General features: G+C 35.8%; 1 protein-coding gene across 1 annotated transcript in view; it reads left to right on the forward strand.

Annotated features, from left to right (window-relative positions):
* The first annotated feature begins 2,513 nt into the window (after window positions 1–2,513).
* GFRAL (GDNF family receptor alpha like) overlaps window positions 2,514–23,982 on the forward strand; it is a 67,354-nt gene continuing 45,885 nt past the window's right edge. The window contains exons 1-5 of the mRNA XM_025890380.1: window positions 2,514–2,535; window positions 6,984–7,118; window positions 9,386–9,544; window positions 22,347–22,403; window positions 23,243–23,573. Of these exons, the coding sequence (XP_025746165.1) occupies window positions 2,514–2,535; window positions 6,984–7,118; window positions 9,386–9,544; window positions 22,347–22,403; window positions 23,243–23,573 (704 nt within the window). The remainder of the gene's footprint in view (window positions 2,536–6,983; window positions 7,119–9,385; window positions 9,545–22,346; window positions 22,404–23,242; window positions 23,574–23,982) is intronic.

Here is a 23,982-nt window from a genome sequence, read left to right on the forward strand (position 1 = left end):
CACGGAGCAGGGAGCCCCATGCAGGCCCTGATCCCAAGACCCCGGGATCACCACCCGAGCCAAAGGCAGATGCCCAACGACTGAGCCACACAGGCTCAGTGGGAGCCTGTTAAAGGAGGTCATTGAGAGGACATGGCCTCCAATTGACCTGAGAGCTGAACCTAGGCAATAAGAAGCTCCTTATCCCTCCCTGTCCTGGGAATGTAGGTTATGTTTACCACTCCCACCACAGGAGATGTTTCAAGGATGCAGCCCTGAGAGAGAACTGTGCTATTGAGATCCTCTGGACCATAGACATGACTGAAACCAGGTAAGTGTTCTATGTAAACATGTAAGATTCTGGCAGGCAATGCAGAGATCTACCCATCTTGAGGCTTCTGGAGACAAGCCTCATGTGTAAGTTCCTTTGCTTATTAAACCTGCTGCCTACCAGTCTGCAGTGCCCTGCCTTTTTCTTGGGCTCTGCTTGCCCTCCTCTCGGGGGTGGGGAAGGCAGTTTGTGAACCAACAGAGCCACTGAATCTCTCTCTAGCTTTAGCCAATTTTAGTTGGCCTATATCAAAAAGAACAATTACCTCAGTAAAGTTTATAATACAAGTTTAGTAACTCAGTATCTTTAAAAGATTGTTATTTATTTATTCGAGAGAGGGATTGAGTTAGAGAGAGAAAGAGAGAGAGAGTACATGAGCAGGGGGAAGGGAGAGAGAGAAGCAGACTTCCCACTGAGCAGGGAGCCTGATGAGGCGCTCGATCCCGGGACTCTGGGATCATGACCTGACCTGAAGGCAGATGCTTAACCACCTGAGGCACCCAGACGCCCATAACTCAGTATCTTTAAAAGGAAATAATTAAATAATTTTATGAGATAATTCTTTTGTTAAATGTCACTGCCTGTAGTCTAATTGGCATTTGTTGATCTCTGGGATATAAGCCCCATATGCATACTTAATGTATATAGCAACCATGGATATAATCAGAGCATTTTACAGAGGAGTAAATAAATATTAACAATTTCCCATATAAAGTCATTTACCTACGTTTATAGAGAAAAACAACTTTCAACTTGCTGGACTCCCAAGTTTGTTTTTCCATTATGCATTCTGAAACCAAAGTATGTTGTAACTTCTCTCTAGTGGAAAATAAACATGGAAATTGGAATCAACAATTCTTCCATTGTGTCGCTGTGGATACAAAATACTTCTGTCTCATCTCAAGATAGGAACTTACCCACACCTGTATTTTCCTAATTTCTTGCCGAAACAGCATTTTGTATTTCCAAGCATCCATTACAGAAAGGTCTCAGGTGTGTTAAAAGTGGAAGCCTCATGATGCCCCCATGGAGCTGATGTGCTCCAGGGTCTTGTGAGGAAGAATATGATGAGATACAAGGTAAACCCAATCCATCCAGGCTGCTATAACAAAATACAACAGTCTGGTAGTTTATAAACAACAGAAATCTATTTCTCACAATTCTGGAGACTAGAGGTCCACCATCAAGGTGCCAGTATGGTTACATCCTCACGAGGACCCTCTTCCTGGGTCGTAACTGGTGCCTTCCAGCTGTGCCCCCACAGGTGGAAGGAGCAAAGGGATCTCTCTGCAGCCTCTTCCTTGTATGAGACACTAATCCCATTCATGAGGATTCCACCCTGACAACTTAAGCACCTCCCAAAGGCTCTGCCTGTGAATATAATCATTTTACGGGGTCAGAATTTCAACATAAGAATTTGTGCAAACACATAAATACTCAGATGATAGCAATGTCTCTCATCAAAGCTAGGAGAGAAACAGTTGTCAAGTGATGAACGCAAGTGGAGGCTTACCTTTCCGGGGGAGCCGGGCATTTCTGCATTGCTGCAGGAGTCGTTTCTTACACCGTCACTGTCTCTGGTGGGTTTGGGGAAGTGTAGGTGAAGCAGTACGACTTGAAAGTATATATTGTACTATGTGACACATGTAGAGAACATTTCTTATTTGGGAAGATGAGGCACACCAGTTTGATTCCAGTGGAACTTGAATTCCCCATACATTTGCCTGGGCTGCTTAGCACTTTTCTCCTCTTCCGTATTCTAAGATGAAATAAAATTGCTCTGATGAGGCTACTTAATGAAGTGGAAACTGAGGATACTCAAGCATCTAGGAAGTTTTGGGAGTATAGTTGGGAGGCTTTTACACAGTTTAGCATTCTAGTTAAAGGAAAAATAAAACTTTCTCATGAATGTGCTGAGCATGGATCATTTCTTAGTATCTGGCTTGTGGGCTTTCTTGGAAACCTAATATCCGAGATTAGTATGCTCAGAAGAAAATAATTGAATTTGGACATAATTGGGAGAGTTCACAGCTCGGGAAAGATTGGTGAGGAGATGGTGACAAAGGAAGCTGACTTAAATCAGTAATGCTTTCAGGAAGCAAGAGCGGAAGCTGAAGCCTTATCTGGACAGTTGCCGTTCAGAAGGTGGCTGGAGCAACACGTCTGCCTTTCTTTCCAGGTGAATATCCCCAAGTTGCCCAGCATGATAGTCTTCATTTTCCTTGGTAAGCGAATCATGCTTCTAGTTTACCTGGATTCATAACACCAATTGTTTATGAACTGAATGCTGTCTTATCTGACTTACCTGTTGATTAAACTAACGGGCTTATAATAAGTATCAGTTACAAATGTATACTTGAACGTGGTTTATAACTTTTTCAGAAATGTACACTTACTCATTTATAACTGTAGAAAACACATAATGCAGGAATTGCAATAATCTCTCAGGCTATTTCTATTTTATTGTGTAAGATAAACCAGTTACTTTGAGTTATTTATTAGGATTTATGGAATTCTAGTATATGTGGAATCTATGCTAGAGCTTTTGAGAAATGAAACCTTCCAGTATTTATTTACAAGTTATAAGATGACAAATTTCAAATTATCTATTTTTCTTTGAAATTAAATTAAAATGAGATTAATTTAAATCACTCAGTTCCCCTAATTTTAAAGCATTAATATTTACTAAGTAGGAGTCATTTTGTAGGATAAACCAACTTAATGTCCCATCAAATGCTTCACATTTCAATCAGTTTTTGTGAGCCAGAGATAAGGTTTGGATTTATCCCCCTTGTGTTGGGTAGTGTAAATGTATTGTAAAATGTTGGTAGAAAAGAATTCATTTATAGGTAAAGTAGCATCCATGAAGATCTACTTCCTATATGTGTTATTGGGAATGCTATTATATTTTCTTCAAAATTTAGTAGAATCTATAAAATGAATTCAGGAAAAGAGAGAGTTATGATTACAGATGAATATTAATATTCCATTCATTAAAACAAAGCCAGTATTGTTTTTGCTTATTCTACACTAATAGATATTGATGAATAAAGACATAATTGTGGGCATGAAAACGAAGAAGGTTACTTCAAATTGTGTTGAACATAAAAGGAGAGTCAAAATAAATCAAGTGAAAAAAATTAAGGGAAGAAGGAATGGAATCTTTTATGTATCTTCAGTTTTTCTTTAGTTTAAATAATAGTTATTCATTAGCCCAAAATTTTGCTTCTTGTAGTTATTTTAATAATATTTCCTTATTTCTATTCTTTATTATAAAGAGAAATCTAAGAAACTTTAACTTTTGTAGATAAGGCAACAATAAAACAGAACACGTAAAATACATTACAATCTCATTATGGCCCCAGTTGAAAAAACAAGGATGGCCGCTTGTTTTCAAGTTTCACTTCTAAATTAACCTTGACATTAGGATGCATGAAGGAGGGTGCCTAGGTGGCTTGGATGGTTGAGCGTCTGCTTCAGCTCAGGTCATGATCCCAGAGTCCTGGGATCGAGTCCCGCATCGGGCTCCCTGCTCCTTGGGGGCCTGCTTCTCTCTCTCTCTCTCTCTCTCTCTCTCTGTCTCTCATGAATAAATAAATAAAATCTAAAAAAAAAAAAAAAGAAAGAAAAGGATGCATGAAGGAGGGAAAGGATTTCTAATACTGTTAGGGTCAAAATTGTACTATTTGATAGGTTTAACCAGTATTTCCCATAGTGCATTCTTCAGAATACTTGTTTAACATCATCTAAGTAGGTCTTGTGATGTGGGATAGTTTATATAGCCAAAGAAATGTTTGACGTAGTGAATTTTTAAAATAGAAAATGTATTATCATGATAAGCCTTAAGAGGGTGATATTATGGACAGTATTCTTCATCTTACTATTTTAGAACAGAAGGGGCACCTGGGTGGCTCAGACAGTTAAGCATCTGCCTTTGGCTCAGGTCATGGTCCCAGAGTCCTGGGATCAAGTCCCACATCAGGCTCCCTGCTCTGTGGGGAGCCTGCTTCTCCCTCTGCCTCTCTCTCTCTCATGAATAAATAAATAAAATCTTAAAAAAAAAATGAAACAGAACTTGTTTTTCACTGAGCATTTCAAGAGAATCCTTGGAAATTCCTGGATTAAGTATGTGGCTACAAATCATAGTAAGGAATGACTAAAATTTTGGAAAGCTAAAGTTATTTTCATTTTTGTGGGCCAGATCACTGAGATGGTTTTCCTAGTAGATTCAGTATTTCATCCAAATGGAAGGTGTGGAAAATCACGTAAAATAAACAATCAAGTGGAACTTAAAATTTTAAATATGGCAGAAAATGAAATAAATTTGGGAAAGATAATATGTAGCATTCATTAACCATCACTAGACTGAGGTACTGGTAAGGTTTTGATGATATATTCAGAATACTATCACATATAAGTTTCCTGAGGGAGCTATTCACAAAATGCAATGATCAATGTCAAATAAAATTCCAGTTTCTTATGAGTTGAGTTTCTGACATAAAATACCTGAGGGTCTTTGGCAAGCTGGATTAAAACAAATAACTGGGCCAGAATCGAAGGGGCTCTGTTTCTCTTTCTCCAGGCTTGCTAACCTAGGACAGGATTTTGGCTAGATGAGGTTATCTACGAACACATGAAAAAACAGAAGGCTGATATGTCAATTTCCACTCCAGCCCTCAACAAGAAAAATGTGACCGAACCACACCCTTGGGCCTAATCTCCAAATGCAGTGACCCAGCAAATAGTACCTATGATCCTATGAGTTGTCTTGGATTCTCCTTAGGAGAAGAGGTTTGAAAGAGGTAAGATAAAGACAAGATTGTAGGTTTTACTTGAAGCTTATAACTCTGCATTGTCACAGGTGATTCAGAATTAACATCTTTTTAAAAATCCAAATAACTTGGCTCTAAGACATAACTTGAGGTCTCTTGATTATAGTTAATATATTGTCTCTATAACTCAATTGCTGTTCCCATATTTTTCTACGGATTGATTAAGCAAGTGTCAGTTTGTACGCTTGCAGAATCAATTCAGGTAATTTGAACAATATACTAAATTAGCATTGCTACTTTCTTGATATTTTTAAAAAACTTACTGGAAACTTCTCTTCTACCCAAAATAACTTGTAAATATCTGGAAGGTGTTATTTTTATTATAGTATCAGTTACTTATTTATAACTCATTCTTAAACAACTATTCAAGTTGGTTTAAGTCAATATACATACATAATGTGTCATTGTGTTTGATGATGAGGATACAATTATGAATTGTGTCTAATGCCTGTCTAATAAAACCCTAGAACCCAGCAGTGGAGACAAGCACATAAATACATACTTTCATTACAGAGCAGTAGAGCTATGGTTGGGGAAATCCTAATATTGTAGTGAAACAAATGAGGGGTGTTAAATCAATTTGGATATAGGAAAAGAGGGTATTGAAGTCAGGGAAGGGTTCCATAAAACAGATAATCATTGTGTTGAGTATTAACAGACCAAAAAAAAAAAGTTATTCCAGAAGAAAAAGAAATGGAGTGCCTACTAATAATCATAAAGTAAATACTCAGAAGTATAAGACACATGGAGCATTTGGGAAACTATAAATGTTCAAGGACTCCCCCGATTGCATATGATAAGTAATATAAGACTTATGCTATAAGGAACCATCTAAAGGGTGAAGCAGAGAAATGGCAGGGCTAAAAAGGTATAGTAAGCAGGTTAGGGGGTGTAAAGAACCTATGTGAATAAGATGAAACTGGAGGCACATTGAGTACTTTGTGAGTTGGTCATATATTCAAAATAAGAGTCAGGGAACTATGCAAAAATTGATATAGGAGAGTGAAGTTGAGGATAAAAAAGGTGTCTATCATGAATCCAAGGTTTCTAGTGCGGGTGCTTATGAAAATGGTGAAATTGGTGGAGCAGGTGGTCTACCAGGGAGTGGTGATGATAGAAAGATATTATAGTCTGGAAATGTGTCTGGAACATTTAGGTGGAGATATCAACAAATATAACTGGAATACTGAAAAATAATGGGATTGGGTGATACTTTTGAGAATCATCGGTCTAGAGGTTTTAGTTAAAATTATGATAGTACATAGAAGTGCGCACAGAGAATGTGTAAAATGAGAATGGGAAAAATCTAAGGATGGACCTTAAGCTAAAAATATAGTTCACCAGAAAAAGACAAGGATCCTGGGAAGAATTCTAACTATGGTCAGAAAAAATATCAAATGAATAAGTATCAAGAGAACTAGAAGAGAGGGTTGCCAAAGGAAGAGGAGTTTCACAAACAAAATGGCAACACAATGTTCAGTGATAAAAGTAGGCAAGATGAAATCTTAAAACTATTAAGTCTGATGTTTTGGAGATGATCAGGGAAGTTTAAAGTGCAGTTTCAATAGAGCAATGGTCATCAACCTATAAATCAAGGAATGAATAGGCACCAAATAAGAGCACGAGTATAGGCTCTTCATTGAAGAATCTTCTATAGGAAGAATATAGATCTACAGCTAGAAGGAAGGTTAAGATCCATTCCAACCTTGTAATGATTTTATCAGATTGTATTTTCATTAACTCTGTTCTTTATCATCAATAACTTAGTTTTGAGGTAAACAACTGCCATGCTGTAATATTGCAAACGTGTGGTTGTTGTTTTGTTACTGTTGTTATTTCAGCTCTGGTGCTGTGCTTTGAAAATGAATCTGCTTCCCAAACCATTGATTGCACATATTTAAGAGAACAATGCCTAAATGATGCAAATGGATGTAAATATGCATGGAGAATAATGGAAGATTCGTGCAATGTTTCAGGTAAAACATTATTTAAAACACACTCGAATGATTTCCTTTTACTGAGATAAAAATAGGACTCTGAAAAACAAACTGAGGGTTCTAGAGGGGAGGGGGTTGGGAGGATGGGTTAGCCTGGTGATGGGTATTAAGGAGGGCACGTTCTGTGTGGAGCACTGGGTGTTATGCGCAAACAATGAATCATGGAACACTACATCCAAAACTAATGATGTAATGTATGGTGATTAACATAACATTAAAAAATAAAAAAAATAGTTTGGATTTTTTTCTGTCACTATCCTGGGAACTAAGTTAGCTTTGCTCTAAACACCTTACTCGAACTTGATATTCAAGTGATTCACCTTCAGTTGCTTATTAGTGAATGTGGTTACAAAAACTCAAGAGTCCTAATGCACTATGGGTAGCTTTATGAAAGATATCAATTTTTTTTTTACTTATCTCACCATGTACAATGTTATAATTATATGTGTGCTTGTCAGAAGTATGGCAGAAATTTTTCAAATATCTTTTTGCTTACATGTTAATATCTCAATGACAAATTAGGAAAAATAACATTTGTGATGATCAAAAGCATTGTTATTATTTGTATGTGTAATACATGTTACACACATTACACATGTTGTAATTCACACTTTATTTTCTTGTAACAGATATGCTGTCTTCCATTCTACCTGTGTCAAGAACAATTTAAAATATATTTTTTATTTTTAACTTGTCCTACATTCCAAATATTTGAGGAGAGTCCCACAGGGTAGAGAATATGAAGATTAGAGTTACTGTTACTTGTATAAAAGAAGAAAAAAAGCCAAACAATATATCAATTAGTTGAATAAATATTGAATGGAGCATTATAGGAGAACTCCATTCAGGAAAAATAGATAAACTGATGATATAGTGAGACATTGCCCTAATACTATTATCCACAAAATGTTACAAAAAATTGTATTCTAACATAATTTATCATCCTGTATAATGGATATTATAATACTGTAAAAACATAACAAGCTTTCTGGAATATTCAGTAAGAAAAATTGAAAAGGGAAAATAACAATAGATTCTTCCATGTCTCACTTTCTCTATTCATTTCACAAAGATTGAATTCTGTACTGTTCATGACTCTTGCCTATCTGCAATGTGCTTCCTCTACTTCCCAAAAGATGTAGAGGGCCGCGCGTTAGGTTAAAAGGCAGCAACCTACAGTTCTGATGGCCAACATTTACAATCTCCATCATCAGAACCTCTGCCCATCCACAGGACCTCAAGGGATTACATGGAATGCAGAGGAAGGGAGAAAGATTTCTTTCTCTTTCCGGCCCTTGAAAGTAGTGCATGGAATGTTCATACTCCATAGAAAGATATAGCTGTCTAACCCAACATTCTTATTATAGTTCAGGAAAAGAATTTTAAAAGCATAATTTGCTCAAGGTAACACAATAACTTTAAGATGAGACTAGAAGACAATGACAAAAAAATCTCATTGGTTTTGATAATGAAGCTCCTCGTTACATTTTATAAGGCAATTTAAAATACTGCATTCAGTGTGTTATGAATTATAACATTTACTTCAGTATACAAATAGCAAGTCATTTTCAGTGAATTACAGTAATAATTGCATAACTATCCCATGCATAAAGCTGAAATAGAAATATTCTCAAATACACAGATGAAATGAACTCAAGTAGTTTTATTCAGAAAAATGAATAAAAGAAAATTGTTGGGTAGATGAATATGGTTTTGTAAATTAAAGCAGAAAATGAAATATCAGTAATTATGAAAGATTCATTATTCAATAATATTTACTGACTGCTTACTAAGTGTCAGGACAACTTCATTTCTCATGGTAAATTCTGAGCCACCTGCATGTCTCTTATTATAATCTTAGAATGACATATGAAATAAAATAAAAGATTATGACAAATAGCTAAAAATATTGCTAAGCCGAGAAAATGGTGAGGATTATAGATCATTCTGATCACCTCATGTAAGGACAGCCTTGATTAATACTGAAGAGTAAAAGTTGGCATTCTAAGTGAGGACAAAGTCATTTTAAAATACAGCAAGCTTTAATCTATTTTAGAAAGTAAATACTGGGGGAAAAGTCAGTAAAAAGAGATTTTGTGATTAAAAAGTTCACTTCCGTGGACATCTTGCAGCAACCCCAGAAAATCTCACTATAATAATGAATTACTTAGATTAATACATTAAAAGCATTTGGGGTAGGGCAATATTCAGATTAATATCAGGAATATTTTATCTTTGACTGTAAAACCCAGGTAACCCTTGCAAGATGAAGGATTCATCAAACTGTAACCTGAGCATCCAGTCCTTGGTGGAAAGCAATTTCCAATTTGAAGATTGTCTCTGCACTGATAACCTCTATTGCACTATTAACAAATTGCTTGGAGAACAATGCATCAATGAGTCAGGTAACAACAAATTGTTATATGGAATATATACAGTTGTGAGAAAGAAAAGTACAGTTTCAAAATTAACCACATCTATGTAATTTAATTAATTCTTCTTTTTTGATAATTTGATCAATTCTTTGTGTAATTTAAGGTTCAGTGAGCTGTAGATCTCAGTAAGTACCTAACATATTTCTGTAGTTGCTAACCATAATTTCAAGCTTCACTCAATTATAATTCATTAGAATTTTAGATTCACTTGCTCAATTCATGTATTTGTGGGATTTGCTATGGCTTTGCACAAGACCTAAATGATAGAAGACAAATAAGATATTGGAGAAAGTCCAAAATATAACCACATATCCAGACTTATACTTGCCTTTGGATAGGATCATTTAATCATTTAATATACATTTATTTACTGCCTGTTTGAGGGGCCAGGCTGACACTGAAGTAGCGGTAATCAAAGTACTCTGCATGTGTCCCTAAGGATTCATAAAGATTTTCAAAGGATATGTGGGATAAAATAGTTCTAAAGTGATCAGTGTTTGGATCCTCAATGTCCTTATGCACTATCTCTGAAACGTGGTCAGCTTGGGGATGCACCTGCTGTCATGGGGTTCTTGCCTCTTCTTTCACAATCAACCTCCCATTTTATAAGAACTAGGTTTACCTCTAATCTATCGTGAATGGTCCCATTGTCACACCTCTCAAATCATCCATGGTGAGCTCACTGGACAATTTTCTGCTCCATGATTTTGCTTTTTCCAGAATTTCACATAAATGGAATTATGTACCATGTAGCCTTTTGAGCCTGATTTTTTTTTAATTTAACATAAAGCATTTGAGTTTCACCAATGTTTCATGTACAAGTTCGTTGTCTTTTTTGAGTAGTATTCCATTGTTAGTTATACCACACGTTGGTTATCCATTCACCATTGAAAATGATTTGCATTGTTTCCAGATTTTTAGAAATTATATATAAAGCTGCTATAAATATTCATATACAAGATTCATACAAATAGAGGTTTTTGTTTCTTTTGGGTAAGAAATTGTTGGGTCATATGGTAAAGTGTATGTTTAACTTTATGGAGAGCTTCCATACTGTATTCCAAATTTGATGTAACCATCAGTGTATAAAAGTTCCAGTCATTCCACATTCTCAGTGATACCTGATTTTGTTTTTTACTTGTTTTTGTTTGGGGGCCATTCTAATATATATTTAATAGTGTTAAATTGTAGGTTTAATTTCCACTTGAATAATAGTAATATTGAACATATTTTCATGTGCTTACATGCCATCTATACACATTATTTAGTAAAGCATCTCTTCAAAATTTTGCCTGTTTTAAATTTGAGTTTTGGTTTTTTTACTGGGTTTTAAGAATTGTTTCTCTGTATTGAATAGGGTTTATCAGAATATGTGTTCTGTAAACAATATTTTCCCCTCTCTATCTTTTATTTATTTCCTTAGGAATATCTTTCAAAAAACAGAGTTTGTTGTTTTTTAAACTTTAATGATAACCAGTTTATTGTTTTTTTTCTTTTATGAATAATACCTTTGATGTTGCATTTAAGAAATCTTTACCCAACCCCAAATCACAGAGATATTTCTCATATGGTCTAGAAATTATATAGTTTAGGTTTTGAGTTAATTTTTGATTTTGTTACAATGGGTCAGATACCTTTTATTCCCATAAGGATAGACAATTGTTGTACCCCATTTGCTAAAGAGACTATGAGTTTCACCTTCCTCAAAAATCATTTGGGCTGTATATTAGTGGTTCTATTTCTAGATTTCCTATCCTGTTCCAATAATCTATATTTCTGTACTTTTGCCCATACTGTATAGTCTTGCTTATTATAGCTTTATGCGGTATCTTATATTCAAGTAGTATAATTCCTTAAACTTTGTTCTTTTTAAAAATTGTTTTGGCTATTCTTTGACTTTCCATATAAATTTTACAATCAGCTTGTCAGTTCTACAAAAAAATCTAGCATTTTGGGGGGCTTCCATTGAAACTATAGATCAGTTTGGGTAGAACTGACACACATGATATATCTCCCCCATTTATTTAAGATTTCTCTTATCAATATCTTATAGTTTTCAGTATATAAGTCTTACACTGTGTTAAGACATATACAAATATGCTTCATTTTTTTGATGCTGTAGTAAATAGTAACTTATTTTATATTTTAATTTCCAATTGATTATAGATAATCTATCAAAATAAAATTGGTATTTTATATGGACCTTATATCCTGTAACTTGCTCAGCTCACTTATTAGTTCTTATTAATCTTTTATTTTGTAGAATCTATAGGGTTGTCCATATAGATATAAATATTCATATCTGTGAATGGAGAAAATTTTATTTCTCCCTTTCTAATCGGTAGGTCTTTATTTGTTTTCCTTGCTCTATAGTTCTCGGTGGGACCTCCCAGGATAACGTTAGATAGGATCCCTGGGAGTGGCCATCCTTGTCTTTTTACTTATCTTAGGAGAAATGCATTAGGTTTTCACCCTAAAGAATGGTTTTTGCAGTAAGTTCTTTTTAGGTTCCCTTTATCAGGCTGAAGAATTCCTTCTTATATCCCATTTGCTTAGAAATTTTATCACAAATAGATAAACAGATGTTAAATTTTGCAAATGCTTTTCCTGCCTCTATTGAAATAATGTTTTACCTTTTTTTATATTGTGAATTTTATTGTTGATTTGTGAATGTTGGTTCTAACCCTTCATTCTGAGGCTATATCCTACTCAGTGATGATGTATTACTCATTTTATATATTGCTTGATTCAATCTGCTAATATTTTATTAAGGGTTTTTAATCTATGTCCATGAGGGATATTGGAATATTGTTCTCTTTTCTTACAGTCTATTTGTCTGATTTTGTTGTCTGAATAATGCTGGTTTCTTATTGTGTTGAGAAGTATTTCCTCCTATTCCTTATTCTAAAACAGTATACAAAGAATTAGTATTATTTCTTCCTTAAATGTTTGATTTAATTCAGCAGTGAAGATATCTGGGCCATTCTTCATTGGAAGGTTTTAAAATGTTCAATGTGTTTAGATGTTAGAGGACTGTTTTTACTTACCTATTCCTTATTGTGCGAGTTTGGTAATTTGTGTCTTTCAGTGAATGTTCCCATTTGTTGGATTTATGTTGAATTTTTGTTTTTATGGTTTCCATTTTACTTTTTTTTTTCTTTTTTCTATCTCTCTGCTAAGTTGTCCCTAATATTCTCAAGTTGTCCTTTAAATGTCTGTGGGAGTTATAGTGATGTCTTCTCTTTCATTCAGATATTGGCAAACTTGTCTCCTCCTCTCTCTTTGTTTCTCTGTCTTGCAATTTTGCTCTTCATTATTTTTGGTTGTTGTATTTGATTTGATTTGAAGTTGCTCCTCATTTTCTGGTTTCTTGAGATAAAGGCTTATATCACTGACTTGAGATTTTTGTCCTTCCTCCTATAATCATTTCATTATATAAATTTCCTTCCAAATACTGTTTTAGTTAGATCCACAAATCTTAGTATGTTGTATTTTCATTTTTATTCAGTTAAAAATGTTTTCTCATTTCCCTAAAATGGTAAGTGATACATGCTAGATGATACACACCCATACCCCCCCACACACACACTCTTACAAAGTACTTGAAGTTATAGAGGAATAAAGAATGGTAACTCAGAAGGTTTCACAGAAGAAATGACAGACTTGGGGGCGCCTGGGTGGGTCAGTTGGTTAAGCGACTGCCTTCGGCTCGGGTCATGATCCTGGAGTCCCGGGATCGAGTCCCGCATCGGGCTCCCTGCTCAGCAGGGAGTCTGCTTCTCCCTCTGACTCTCTTCCCTCTCGTGCTCTCTCTCTATCTCATTCTCTCTCTCAAATAAATAAATAAAATCTATAAAAAAATTAAAAAAAAAAAGAAATGACAGACTTGGGCTTTTAGGGTGAATTGGGTTCATTAGAGAGACAAAATGGATGTTCTAAACAGAGGAAATAGAATGAAGCAGAGTGCATTCGAGGAGCAACAAATCCTTTGTTAAGCTGGTCTGTAGAATGGAACAGTATTAGGAGATGATGCTGGAAAGAAATCAGATGTTAAAAGAAGGAGGAAAGCTGAATTTATGGATCTTTCTAAAGGGATTAGACTTCAAACTGTTACTGCAAGGGGCTCTTATTGCATATTTTATTTATTTTATTTTTATTTTTTTTAAAGATTTTATTTATTTATTTGACAGAGAGAGAGATAGCGAGAGCAGGAACACAAGCAGGGGGAGTGGGAGAGGGAGAAGCAGGCTTCCCGCAGAGCAGGGAGCCCGATGCGGGACTCGATCCCAGGACCCTGGGATCATGACCTGAGCTGAAGGCAGACGCTTAACGACTGAGCCACCCAGGTGCCCTCTTAATGCATTTTAAACAGAGGAATGCAGAATCAGCTTTTCAAAGGTTATCACTGGCAGGAGTGCAAAGGACAGAATGGAGGGGAGGGAGAGATTCAGGCTAGGGATATCAATTAAAAGGCCATCAAAACCATTTGGGAGAGAGGTGATGCAACCCTAAACTAACACAGTGGTGCTGAGGACTATGAGGAAAAGGCCAAAGTAAGATATGTTTATGAATTATAATTGATAGGAATTGGTGTGAGTTGGATATGAGGAATATGAAATGTATGAAGCATGTTCTACAAATTTCTGGCTTGGGACAGGATACTGGGATACACTGAGATAGGGAAGAAGCAATAAAGTACAGGACTGGGGACAGAAGTGATGAGTTATATTTTGGAGACATTGCAACTGTGGAATGTTTTGGAACATTCATGTTAGGAATGTTGGCATTTTGTTTTAAGTTTTACATGATACAAATAATGTCAAAAAAAGAAAGGAATGTGTGTCATCTAGCTTGCATTTGGAAACATGGATCTTGTACTGAAGAGAGTAATCTAAAATAGACATACGAAAGAAAAGATAAAATTAAATAGACATACAGGTTTTTGAGTTAAAGGTTTATAAGAAGTAGATAAAACCATGAAGGAAGATAGGATTGGTCAATAAAGGCTATAAAGTGAGAGTATAAAAATTTTGATAGCAACATTCATGATCTAGTTGAAGAGACAAAAAAGAAGATTTCAAAGGCAGGAAAAGAAACTACAGAAAGAGTTTTTGAAGTCAATGAAAGGGACACAGAGAAAATAGTCAACAATTACAAATGCTGAGATGTCATAAAAAAAAAATAGAGCCTGAAATGAGATTAGTTAGCTAATTAATGGGTCTTTACTAGTTTTAGACTGAAATAGGCTGAAATGAAAACATATTAAAATACTAAAATATTTATTGATTTTTGTTTCACAATGGCAAGACAACTTAATTTGTTCTCTCTCTCGCCACTATGAATCATACCAAGTTTTGACAAAATGTAGTTACCAGTCAACAGGTACATAACAAAGTTAGGGCAGTTAAACTGAAATCAGTTCACGTATTTAAACTTTTTTTTTTTTCCACAATAGATACTTATTAAAGACTACTGTGTGGTAATATTGATAAGCTAGGAATATAAAAACCCTGTTAGAGGAGAACACTTAAACAATCTCATAAATGCACTTCATGGTGGACATGACCTAGTTGTTATGTATACAGGGGGCACTAGCTGATTGCTTATAATTTAGCTGAGAGTGAGAAAGGAAATAATTGAAATCTTATCATTCATCCTATCTTAACTATGGTACCCTCACAAACTCTGATCATCAGTCCAGAAAGCCATGATCTCTCTCTCTTTCTCTCTCTCTCCCTCTCTCTGTCTTCTCTCTTCCCCCCCCCAATGCCCCACTCCCACCCTACTACCTTCCCTCCCCACTTTGGACTCTCAAAACATTCCCCAACATATATAGGCATGTACTTTTCTATTCTTCATTGATATATTGTAAACTTCTTGAACAAATCAGCTTTAGCATTTCTTTCTTTTTTCTTTTTTTCTTAATATGATAAAGCACTCAGTGTAGTACCTGATACTTAGTAAATGACCAATAAATATAATGTATTTTAAATTTATGAACATAGGGGCGCCTGGGTGGCTCAGTTGGTTAAGCGACTGCCTTCTGCTCAGGTCATGATCCCGGGGTCCTGGGATCGAGTCCCACATCGGGCTACCGGCTTAGCGGGGAGCCTGCTTTTCCCTCTGACCTTCTCCACTCTCATGCTGTTTCTCTCTCGCTCTCTAATAAATAAATAAAATCTTAAAAAAAAAATAAAAAAAATTAAAAAAATAAATTTATGAACATATTTTGCACACCTAAATCATGTATCCATTTGTATTTATTATTCAGTTAATATGTGTAGACATTTTATAAATGCTGAAGGATGGACATAAGCTGAATAAAACATGGGACACCTGGGTGGCTCAGTTGGTTAAGCTTCTGACTCTTGATTTCAGCTCAGGCCATGATTTCAGCATTGTGAGATGAGCCCTGCACATTGGGCTATGCATTCAGCGGGGAGTCTGCTTGAGATGCTCTCCTTCTCCCTCTGCTCCTCCCCCGCTGCTACCTCTCACTCTTTCCATCTCAAATAAATAAAATCTTAAAAAAAAAAGTGACTAAAACAGTCCCTGCTCTTGATAGCTGAAAACATAGTAAAACTGACATTTAGCCATATTCATTTCATTTAACCCAGCTGATTAAGTATATAAATAGAAAGATATTTAGATAGATTGATTGATATATAGACAGGCTTATAGATTATTTCAAAATATATAATTACCAATGTAATAGAACTAATTCTGTGAGGAGAGCATTAAATCACATGTATTCTATTCATGCAAGCCTGCATATGCTAAACAAAAGGAATAGAAGAGAAGGCCTCTATTCTAGTAAAGGAGCCCGATTTACATAATTATAACAATCCATTGTGAGCTGTTATTTGAGAAATGTGCAAAATGCTATAGTAGCATACGTTTTCAAACACATACAGTACAAAGGCTAGACTTAGAATATGCTTATAAGGGTGCCCTAACAGTTTTTAAGTAAACATTTTCATATCATAAAACTGATTATGTTATTTTTGTCTTGTATAAGAATGAGACATTTGTAGAAACTAAGGTGAAAGAAAACTAATAAAACAAAATTAAACAATCTTTTTTTTTTTTTTTAGATCATAATGCTCCAGAAAAAAAAAAGGTGACTTTTGGAAGAATGGTAGGGTCAAGGAATTTTTTATTGTGGAGATCTATTTCAAGTACCTCAGAGGAAGATAAGATATTTTAGAAGTAGACAGTATACTTCTGAAAGCCTATGTTAAGCTAACTTGGAGTCTCATGTTGAAGTTTTTCTGATCTTTTTTTCTATAAAGTTAATATAATTATGGGCTTGTTGGAACTATCTAGTAGAACATGTGTTCTCAATGAGGAATAGAACCTCCAAGGGGTGAAAATTGGTACATGGGGGTGGGCAAAAAATCTTTTACTCTTTATTATGTATGAAACACATATATACATCCAGTTCCTAAACAGATATACAGTATATCTGTGGAATTAAAATTTTATAAAGAGGCTTGTGAATTAGAAAAATAAAGGTCCAAAAAGGCTTGTTAAGGGGAAAATAATAAGTTTTTAAAAAGGTGGAGAAACACTTTGAGTACATTTCTAGTAGAAAATAGAAATCCATAAAAATTTATATAAGGGAAATAATGTATTACTTTATAAGTATCTTAAGTTACACACGATTTCTACCAGTCATCATCAAAATATAATGAAAGTTTGGACAAAAGTAAACGATAAGAACGAAATGTCATCAAAAGAAATTGAGCATTACCATTATGTGGTTACATAAACTATAAATAATCAGTGTTTTTATTTCAATTTTTAGAAATTCAGTATCATTTGTATTAACTCTCTTAAAAATTTTTAATGGTTTTTGAAAGACAATGTAGATATAAGAACATAAAAGATAAGTCTAGGGGCACGTGGATGGCACATTGAGGTGAGTGTCAGACTCCTGATTTTGGTTCAGGTCATGATCTCAGCGTCCTGGGATCGAACCTCAGGTAGGACTCCATGCTTAGCGGGGAGTCTGCTTGAGGATTCTCTCTCCCTCTCCCTCTGCCCCTCCCCCTGCTCACTCTCTCTCCATCTCTGTCTCTAAAATAAATAAATCTTAAAAAAATAAAATTAAATTAAAAATTAAAATAAAATAAAATAAATCTTTAAAAAAAACAAGTTTATATACTTATTTATAAGACTTTAAAATATAAGTAAATGAACTCATTTAAACTTTGGTAATTTTTTTTAATTTTGGGTGACTCAGTCGTTAAGCATCTGCTTTCGGCTCAGGTCATGATCCCAGGGTCCTAGGATCAAGCCCCACATCGGGCTCTCTGCTCAGTGGGAAGCCTGCTTCTCCCTCTCCTTCTGCCTGCCGCTCTGCCTACTTGTGCTCTCTCTCTGTTAAATAAATAAATAAAATCTTTAAAAAAAAAAATAAAGAAAAATCAGCTCTATCTTTACATTTGGCTGGACAGTCAAATATCACACAATGGCTCCCTCAGAAAGACACATCATTAATGGTTGGAAAAAAGAGTGGCTGTGTCATAGCAGCACATATCTGCCAAGAATCAGAACATTGCATTCTGTTGTATGAAAATTTTAAGAAAACCTGTGGAAGGGAATCAGAACAATGCAAGATCCTTGATGGTTGCTACCTGTGTGCCACAGTAAGAGAAAGTCTGAAAGAAACGATATTGTGGAATTGTCATTGCAATGACCCTTCAAAAGTAGAGTGCATTGAAATTTGGAAAAGTTTGTTTGAAGACATTCATATACAGGATGCTCAGATAGTTCCAGCCTTCAGTGACAACTATGAAGATGGATTCAAACAGGACATTTTTTTCAGGTTGGTATTCTAAAGAAGGATTTAGGAACATTAAGTATATAATCACAAATATGAATTAACTAAAGAATATTTAATTTCTGATTCCTGCTTTGTTAATTTCAGCCTGTTTCTCTTAAAAAATTAAAAATAAAAAATTAATGCCATGACCTATGTCCAAAAGGGATTATGAAGAGGCAAGAAAGGCAAATGCTAAAAGGTTTTAGCATGTTAATTGTATTCATTCATTCATTCATTCATTTGAAAAATATTTATGAGATTTAAATGTGCTAGGTACTATACAGCAGGATTTAAAAAAACAGTAACAAAACAAACACCTGTCCTTCATTTAAGGAGCTTGTTGTTTGTTAGGGGATTTAAGAAATTAAAGAAATAGATCAAATGTGGTTACGTGCTATTTATTTATTTATTTGATAGATACTTCTTTTGAGTCCCTACCATGTCTTAGCCCATGTGCTCAGAGCTGGAGGGAAAGTAAACAAAACAAACAAATCATTGCTCTCTAGGACTTTACATTCTATAGTGAGGAGCATCTTGAATCACATTTCCAGGCAACAGACTCTGAGACAGAGGTTTGCACACAAAGGATGTGTTTGGGCTGAGGGTTTAGGAACAAAAGCTAGAAGGAACTGAAGAAAACAGGATTAGGTGGAGGGAGAAGCTGAAATACAGAGCTGCTACCATAGCAGACAGGAAGTTTGGACCTGGAATGACCGGTTGAGGTAAGGGACCTGATTCTTGAACCCCTCCTGTGGGCTAGTCTTTATAGATGAACTGTCCCTTGGGAAAGTCTGTCACCTTGCCTGTGGCAACTTTCTTCAAATGAGGGCAATGCCTAGGAAAGGACTGGTATGCATCATCCCCAACCAAACTTATAGCAGCTAAGGAAATGAAAGCCTGGGGGGCATCTTAGTAGTGGGCCACAGCATCCACTATGGGGACAAAGAGAAAATTAGCAGGATAAATGACTTAAGATAGATATTTTAGACAGCATGAATGCTAAGGAGAAAACTGAAGCAAAGGGGGGAAAAAAGAGGTCTGAGTGGGTGATTTGTAATTTTAATAAGATGGCCGGGAAGCTGCACTCTTAAGTTAATGTTTGAGCAAAGATTAAAAGAGGTAAGGGAATGAGCCTTGTGTTTATTTAGGGAAAGAGCAGTTAAGGCGGAAGAAACAGGGAGTTAAAGGCCTTCAACTGGACATGTGTCTGGAGGTTTGAGGAAGAGCTAAAGGGAGACACATAGGTAGAAGAGAGACTATGGGAGAGAGATGTGGGAGGTGAGATCAGAAATAAAACAGGGACAGGATCAGGTAGGACTTTCTAGGTCATTTCTAGGTCATTGGCTCTTTCCCTGAGGGATACAGAAAATCAATGAAGAATTTTCACTAAGAGATTGTCATGATCTGATTCCTATCTTTAAAAGGATAATTCTGGTTTGTTGTTGTTGTTGTTGTTGATCATTGACTGGAAGACGAGCAAAGGCTCAAGTAGGAAGACCAGTTAGGAGGGTTTTATAACGACACAGAGAAAATGGATGATGCACCGCTGTGGGAAGTTGTCAGTTCTAGATATATTTTGTTAGTAGTAAACCATGTGGGGATGCAAGAGTAAAAAGGAAATGGAGGTTGATTACAAGGTTTTTGTCCTGAGTTACTAGAAGGATGTGGTTACCATTATTTTTATTAACTTACTATGGGAACAACTATAGGAAGAAGAGGCTTCAGTGAGGGACAGAGAAGTCAGAGGTCAGTCTGAAATGTTTATTAGATAGATACCCAAGTAAATATATCAAGTTAGGCAGCCCCACATATGGAATTGATGTCTAATTTAGCACTATCAACAAAGTGAGATCTGTGCAATAGGTATAAATCTAAGGGGGGGGCGGGTCTTTCACTTATAGACGATAAATAAGCCCATGGCCTAGATGAGGTCAACAGAGAAATGCATGCTACCTTGGGCCAGTGTGGTAGCAAGGGGAGAAAATATCAGATCCTGGATATATTTGACATTAGTGGATGACTAAGAAGGAACATTGTGCATTTTTTGATGTATATGATCTATCTCAGATGTAGATTGGATTGATACAATCTTTTATTTATTCCCGTGACATATTGCCCTTTAGCTCCTCTTCAGCAATTAAGCTATGGTTTAAAATACCCTCCCGGAAAAATGTGTATATACATATGTTGGTACTCTGTGAAATTAGAATTTAATGTGCTGAGAATTTATATTAAATTACTCGTAGCATATAAAATAGTACACATCCAAGATAGGGTTTATTTCACCGTGCTAAAATAAATGTTTGGTTGTGTTTATAATAATTACCCACATAGTGAGTATATTAGTCTGCTGGGGCCACCATAACAAAAATACCACAGTGTGGGCAGCTTCAACGACAGAAATGTATCTTCTCATGGTTCTGGGGGCTGGAACTTCCAGATCAAGGTCCAGCAGGGTCGGTTTCTGGTAAGAGCTCTCTTCCCGGCTTGCCGACTTCCTGGTTTCTCTATGTCCTCACATGGCCTTTCCTTGGTGCGGGAGTGCATGGAGGGAGAAGAGTAAGTAAGCTCTTTGTGTCTCTTCTTCCTAGGATGATCATCCTATCAGATCAGGGCCCCACTCTTATGACCTCATTTAACCTGCCTAACGTTCAGAGATGCCGTCTTCAAACATAGCCACACAGCGGGTTAGGGCTTCAACATGTAAATTTTGGAGGTATATAAACATTTAGTCAAAGTGAGTAAATTCAGTGTTTATGTTTCAGTGATAAATTCTTGAATATGTTATATTTAGTAACTGGCATAGCTATACCAATCAGTCCCAAAGCAGAGATATTAATCTATAATAGAGGTCTAACCTAGACTTTTGTATCTGTTACAGAAGCTATATGCCTCTCTGGGATTCGCTTGTGGGATTTCACTCACCATGGGATAGTGCACAGAACAAGGAACATCTCAGGCTTCCTCAGGGACACAGGAGAGTGGATCTAGAAACATTGTGATTCTTGAGCTGAGACATTATTGGTAGAAAAGTGAGAAACCATGTATAGATGGAACAATGCAAGGAATCTGGAAAGACTGTGACCCAATTGGGAGTAAAAAAGAATTTTCTTGTGCTTGTACCTTCTTTTTTTGTACGGTGGATAGGCAGGCAGGGAGTTTGGACAGGCAGCTCAAGTAGGGACAAACTGAATCATGAAGCCATAACAGAAGTCATTATCTTGATAGCCAATGGCAACAATTCAACTTTTATTTTAAAATGCAAATCTGATCATACTATTCCTCTATTACTTTATGCATATGTCTATTTGCACTCCTTATATTTTGTTTGGATTTTTTATTATATCTCTCTATTCCACGCCAGGCTGTGGGTGCTCCATGACAGGGACTACACATTTGTGTCTTCAGTATGGCCCCTGGTACATAGTAGGGACTCAGCCAATGCTTCTTGAATGAAAGAGTTTAGAAGTAGCTGGCCACTGAGTTCACTTCCATCAACACAATTCTCTAGTTCTATGATTATAATTCCTAGGAACTCTAAAAGACTAAGATAATCAGAGGTGGAAATCATCTTTAAATTGCATTTCAATTTAATTAAGACCCTACTGGGAAGGATTTTTTTGATTCAGACAAAACTGCTTCTGTTCTTTCTCCCCAGATTCTTTGTTTACTTCAGTACACATGGTCTGATTGTTAGCATTTGTTTAAATCTTCAAGTAACTAAATCCTCAGAACAGGGCTGTTTAACTCACTTGATATTTGGGGAGGAGGGCGGTGTTTTTCTTTATCTACACCTAACTAATTTTGAGTATCAAGGGTTAAATTAGTGTTACATGAGCTCAAATGGATTTTTTTTTATTATTCATTTATAAATGTAACCCACATTCTTCTATTAAATTTCAAAAACTGTTCACTAATGAATTAGTCTCTTTGTTTTTCTTCTAGGTAACGTGAAAGAGGATAATCAATCCAAGTGGAATCTAACTACTCTTCCCTATCATGGTAATATTTATACATTGTAATTTTTATCTGCATTGTAAATACTAGACAATGTAATTTAAAACATAGTTACTAGCTTTCTTAAAGATATGCCAATATAAAATTAATTGTGTGGCTTTTTATTAGTCTAATATTGCAAAATGCAACAAAATTACTGTGTTTCTTCTACTCATGTATCAAAGCAACTGTTTTGCCCATCCATCCTCTGTTTACACTTATGCTGAGGAATACATTATAATTAAAACCAAAGACAAGATCTTGGTTAAATTTCATAGGTATTTTGATCATATAAATTAATTGTTTGAGGCTGTTTTTGTGAATATATGTTTGGTGGGGGGCTTGTGGAAGCACTCACATGTATCTGTGTTTTCCAGAATGTGAACATCTTTATGTGCTAAAGTAATAAGTAACTATGTAGAGCCTTTAGTCAAAATTTTTGCCCAAAATAAAAAGTGTAATAGAACAAAAATCATTTTGATTTGAGCCCATGAACTCACCATAAGCTATATACCTCAAATGCAATTTCTGAAGATTTATTGTTTACATTTAAGAAACTTGGACTCGAGATTTTTTTTTTCCACTCAGTTTTGGCCCTACACACTTCCCATCACTTCTAGATCACAATATGTACCCAGTATAAATGAAAGATGATTCAAATAGCCCACCATTCAGGCCTCAGTAAATTTATACTAACTCTTAGGAAGAAAAAGGAATGTTGGCCCCAAATAGCACATTAGTACATCATTGTGTTTTGCTCATAGACTTCTCACAGTGTTTTGCAGATTCTGCATGTACAGATTTGTGTTTACTTTTCCATGAGCCGGACATATCCTTGCTTTCAGGAATCAAAGGGATCCAGTCCTGTTTGGAAGTGGCAGAGGCATGTGTAGGGGATGTGGTCTGTAACGCACAGTTGGCCCCTTACCTTAAAGCTTGCTCAGCAAATGGAAATCTGTGTGATGTGAAACACTGCCAAGCAGCCATACGGTTCTTCTATCAGAATATGCCTTTTAACGTTGCCCAGATGTTGGCTTTTTGTGACTGCGCTCAATCTGATATTCCTTGTCAGCAGTCCAAAGAAGCTCTTCACAGCAAGCCATGTGCAGTGAACGTAGCTCCACCCCCTACTTGCCTGGATGTAATTCACAGCTGCCGAAATGATGAATTATGCAGGTGAGTAAAAACACGCATACCTTACTTTTCTTATTTCGGCACCTTATTTGTTACAGTCCAGTCCTAACACTTTATCTCATTACATTACCTAGAGTTCCCACCCTCATCCAACATGATGTAAACAAAGCCAGACAACTCATATTTTTCAATCTGTGGTACATGTGTAGTGTCCTTTTTTGAAATTCAAATGCAGAACACGTTTTTGGAATAAGCAAATTCAGTGTGTCAGGATTTGGTAGCCATGAAACAGCATTATTAAAATTATATATTCAAGTTAAACTAATGAATTAGTAAATAGACCTGACTGGCATGAGCTTTGGCAAGGTGCCTCTTCAAACTTCAAAATGAATCTTTCTCTCTTAGGCTGGAGATCCGGAAGGAGAAGGTAACTTTGGACATCCCCAGCACA

This window comes from Callorhinus ursinus, unplaced genomic scaffold, assembly GCF_003265705.2.
Source record: "Callorhinus ursinus isolate GAN/ISIS: 27379988/994484 unplaced genomic scaffold, GSC_fseal_2.0 scaffold22, whole genome shotgun sequence".
Taxonomy (NCBI): Eukaryota; Metazoa; Chordata; class Mammalia; order Carnivora; family Otariidae; genus Callorhinus; species Callorhinus ursinus.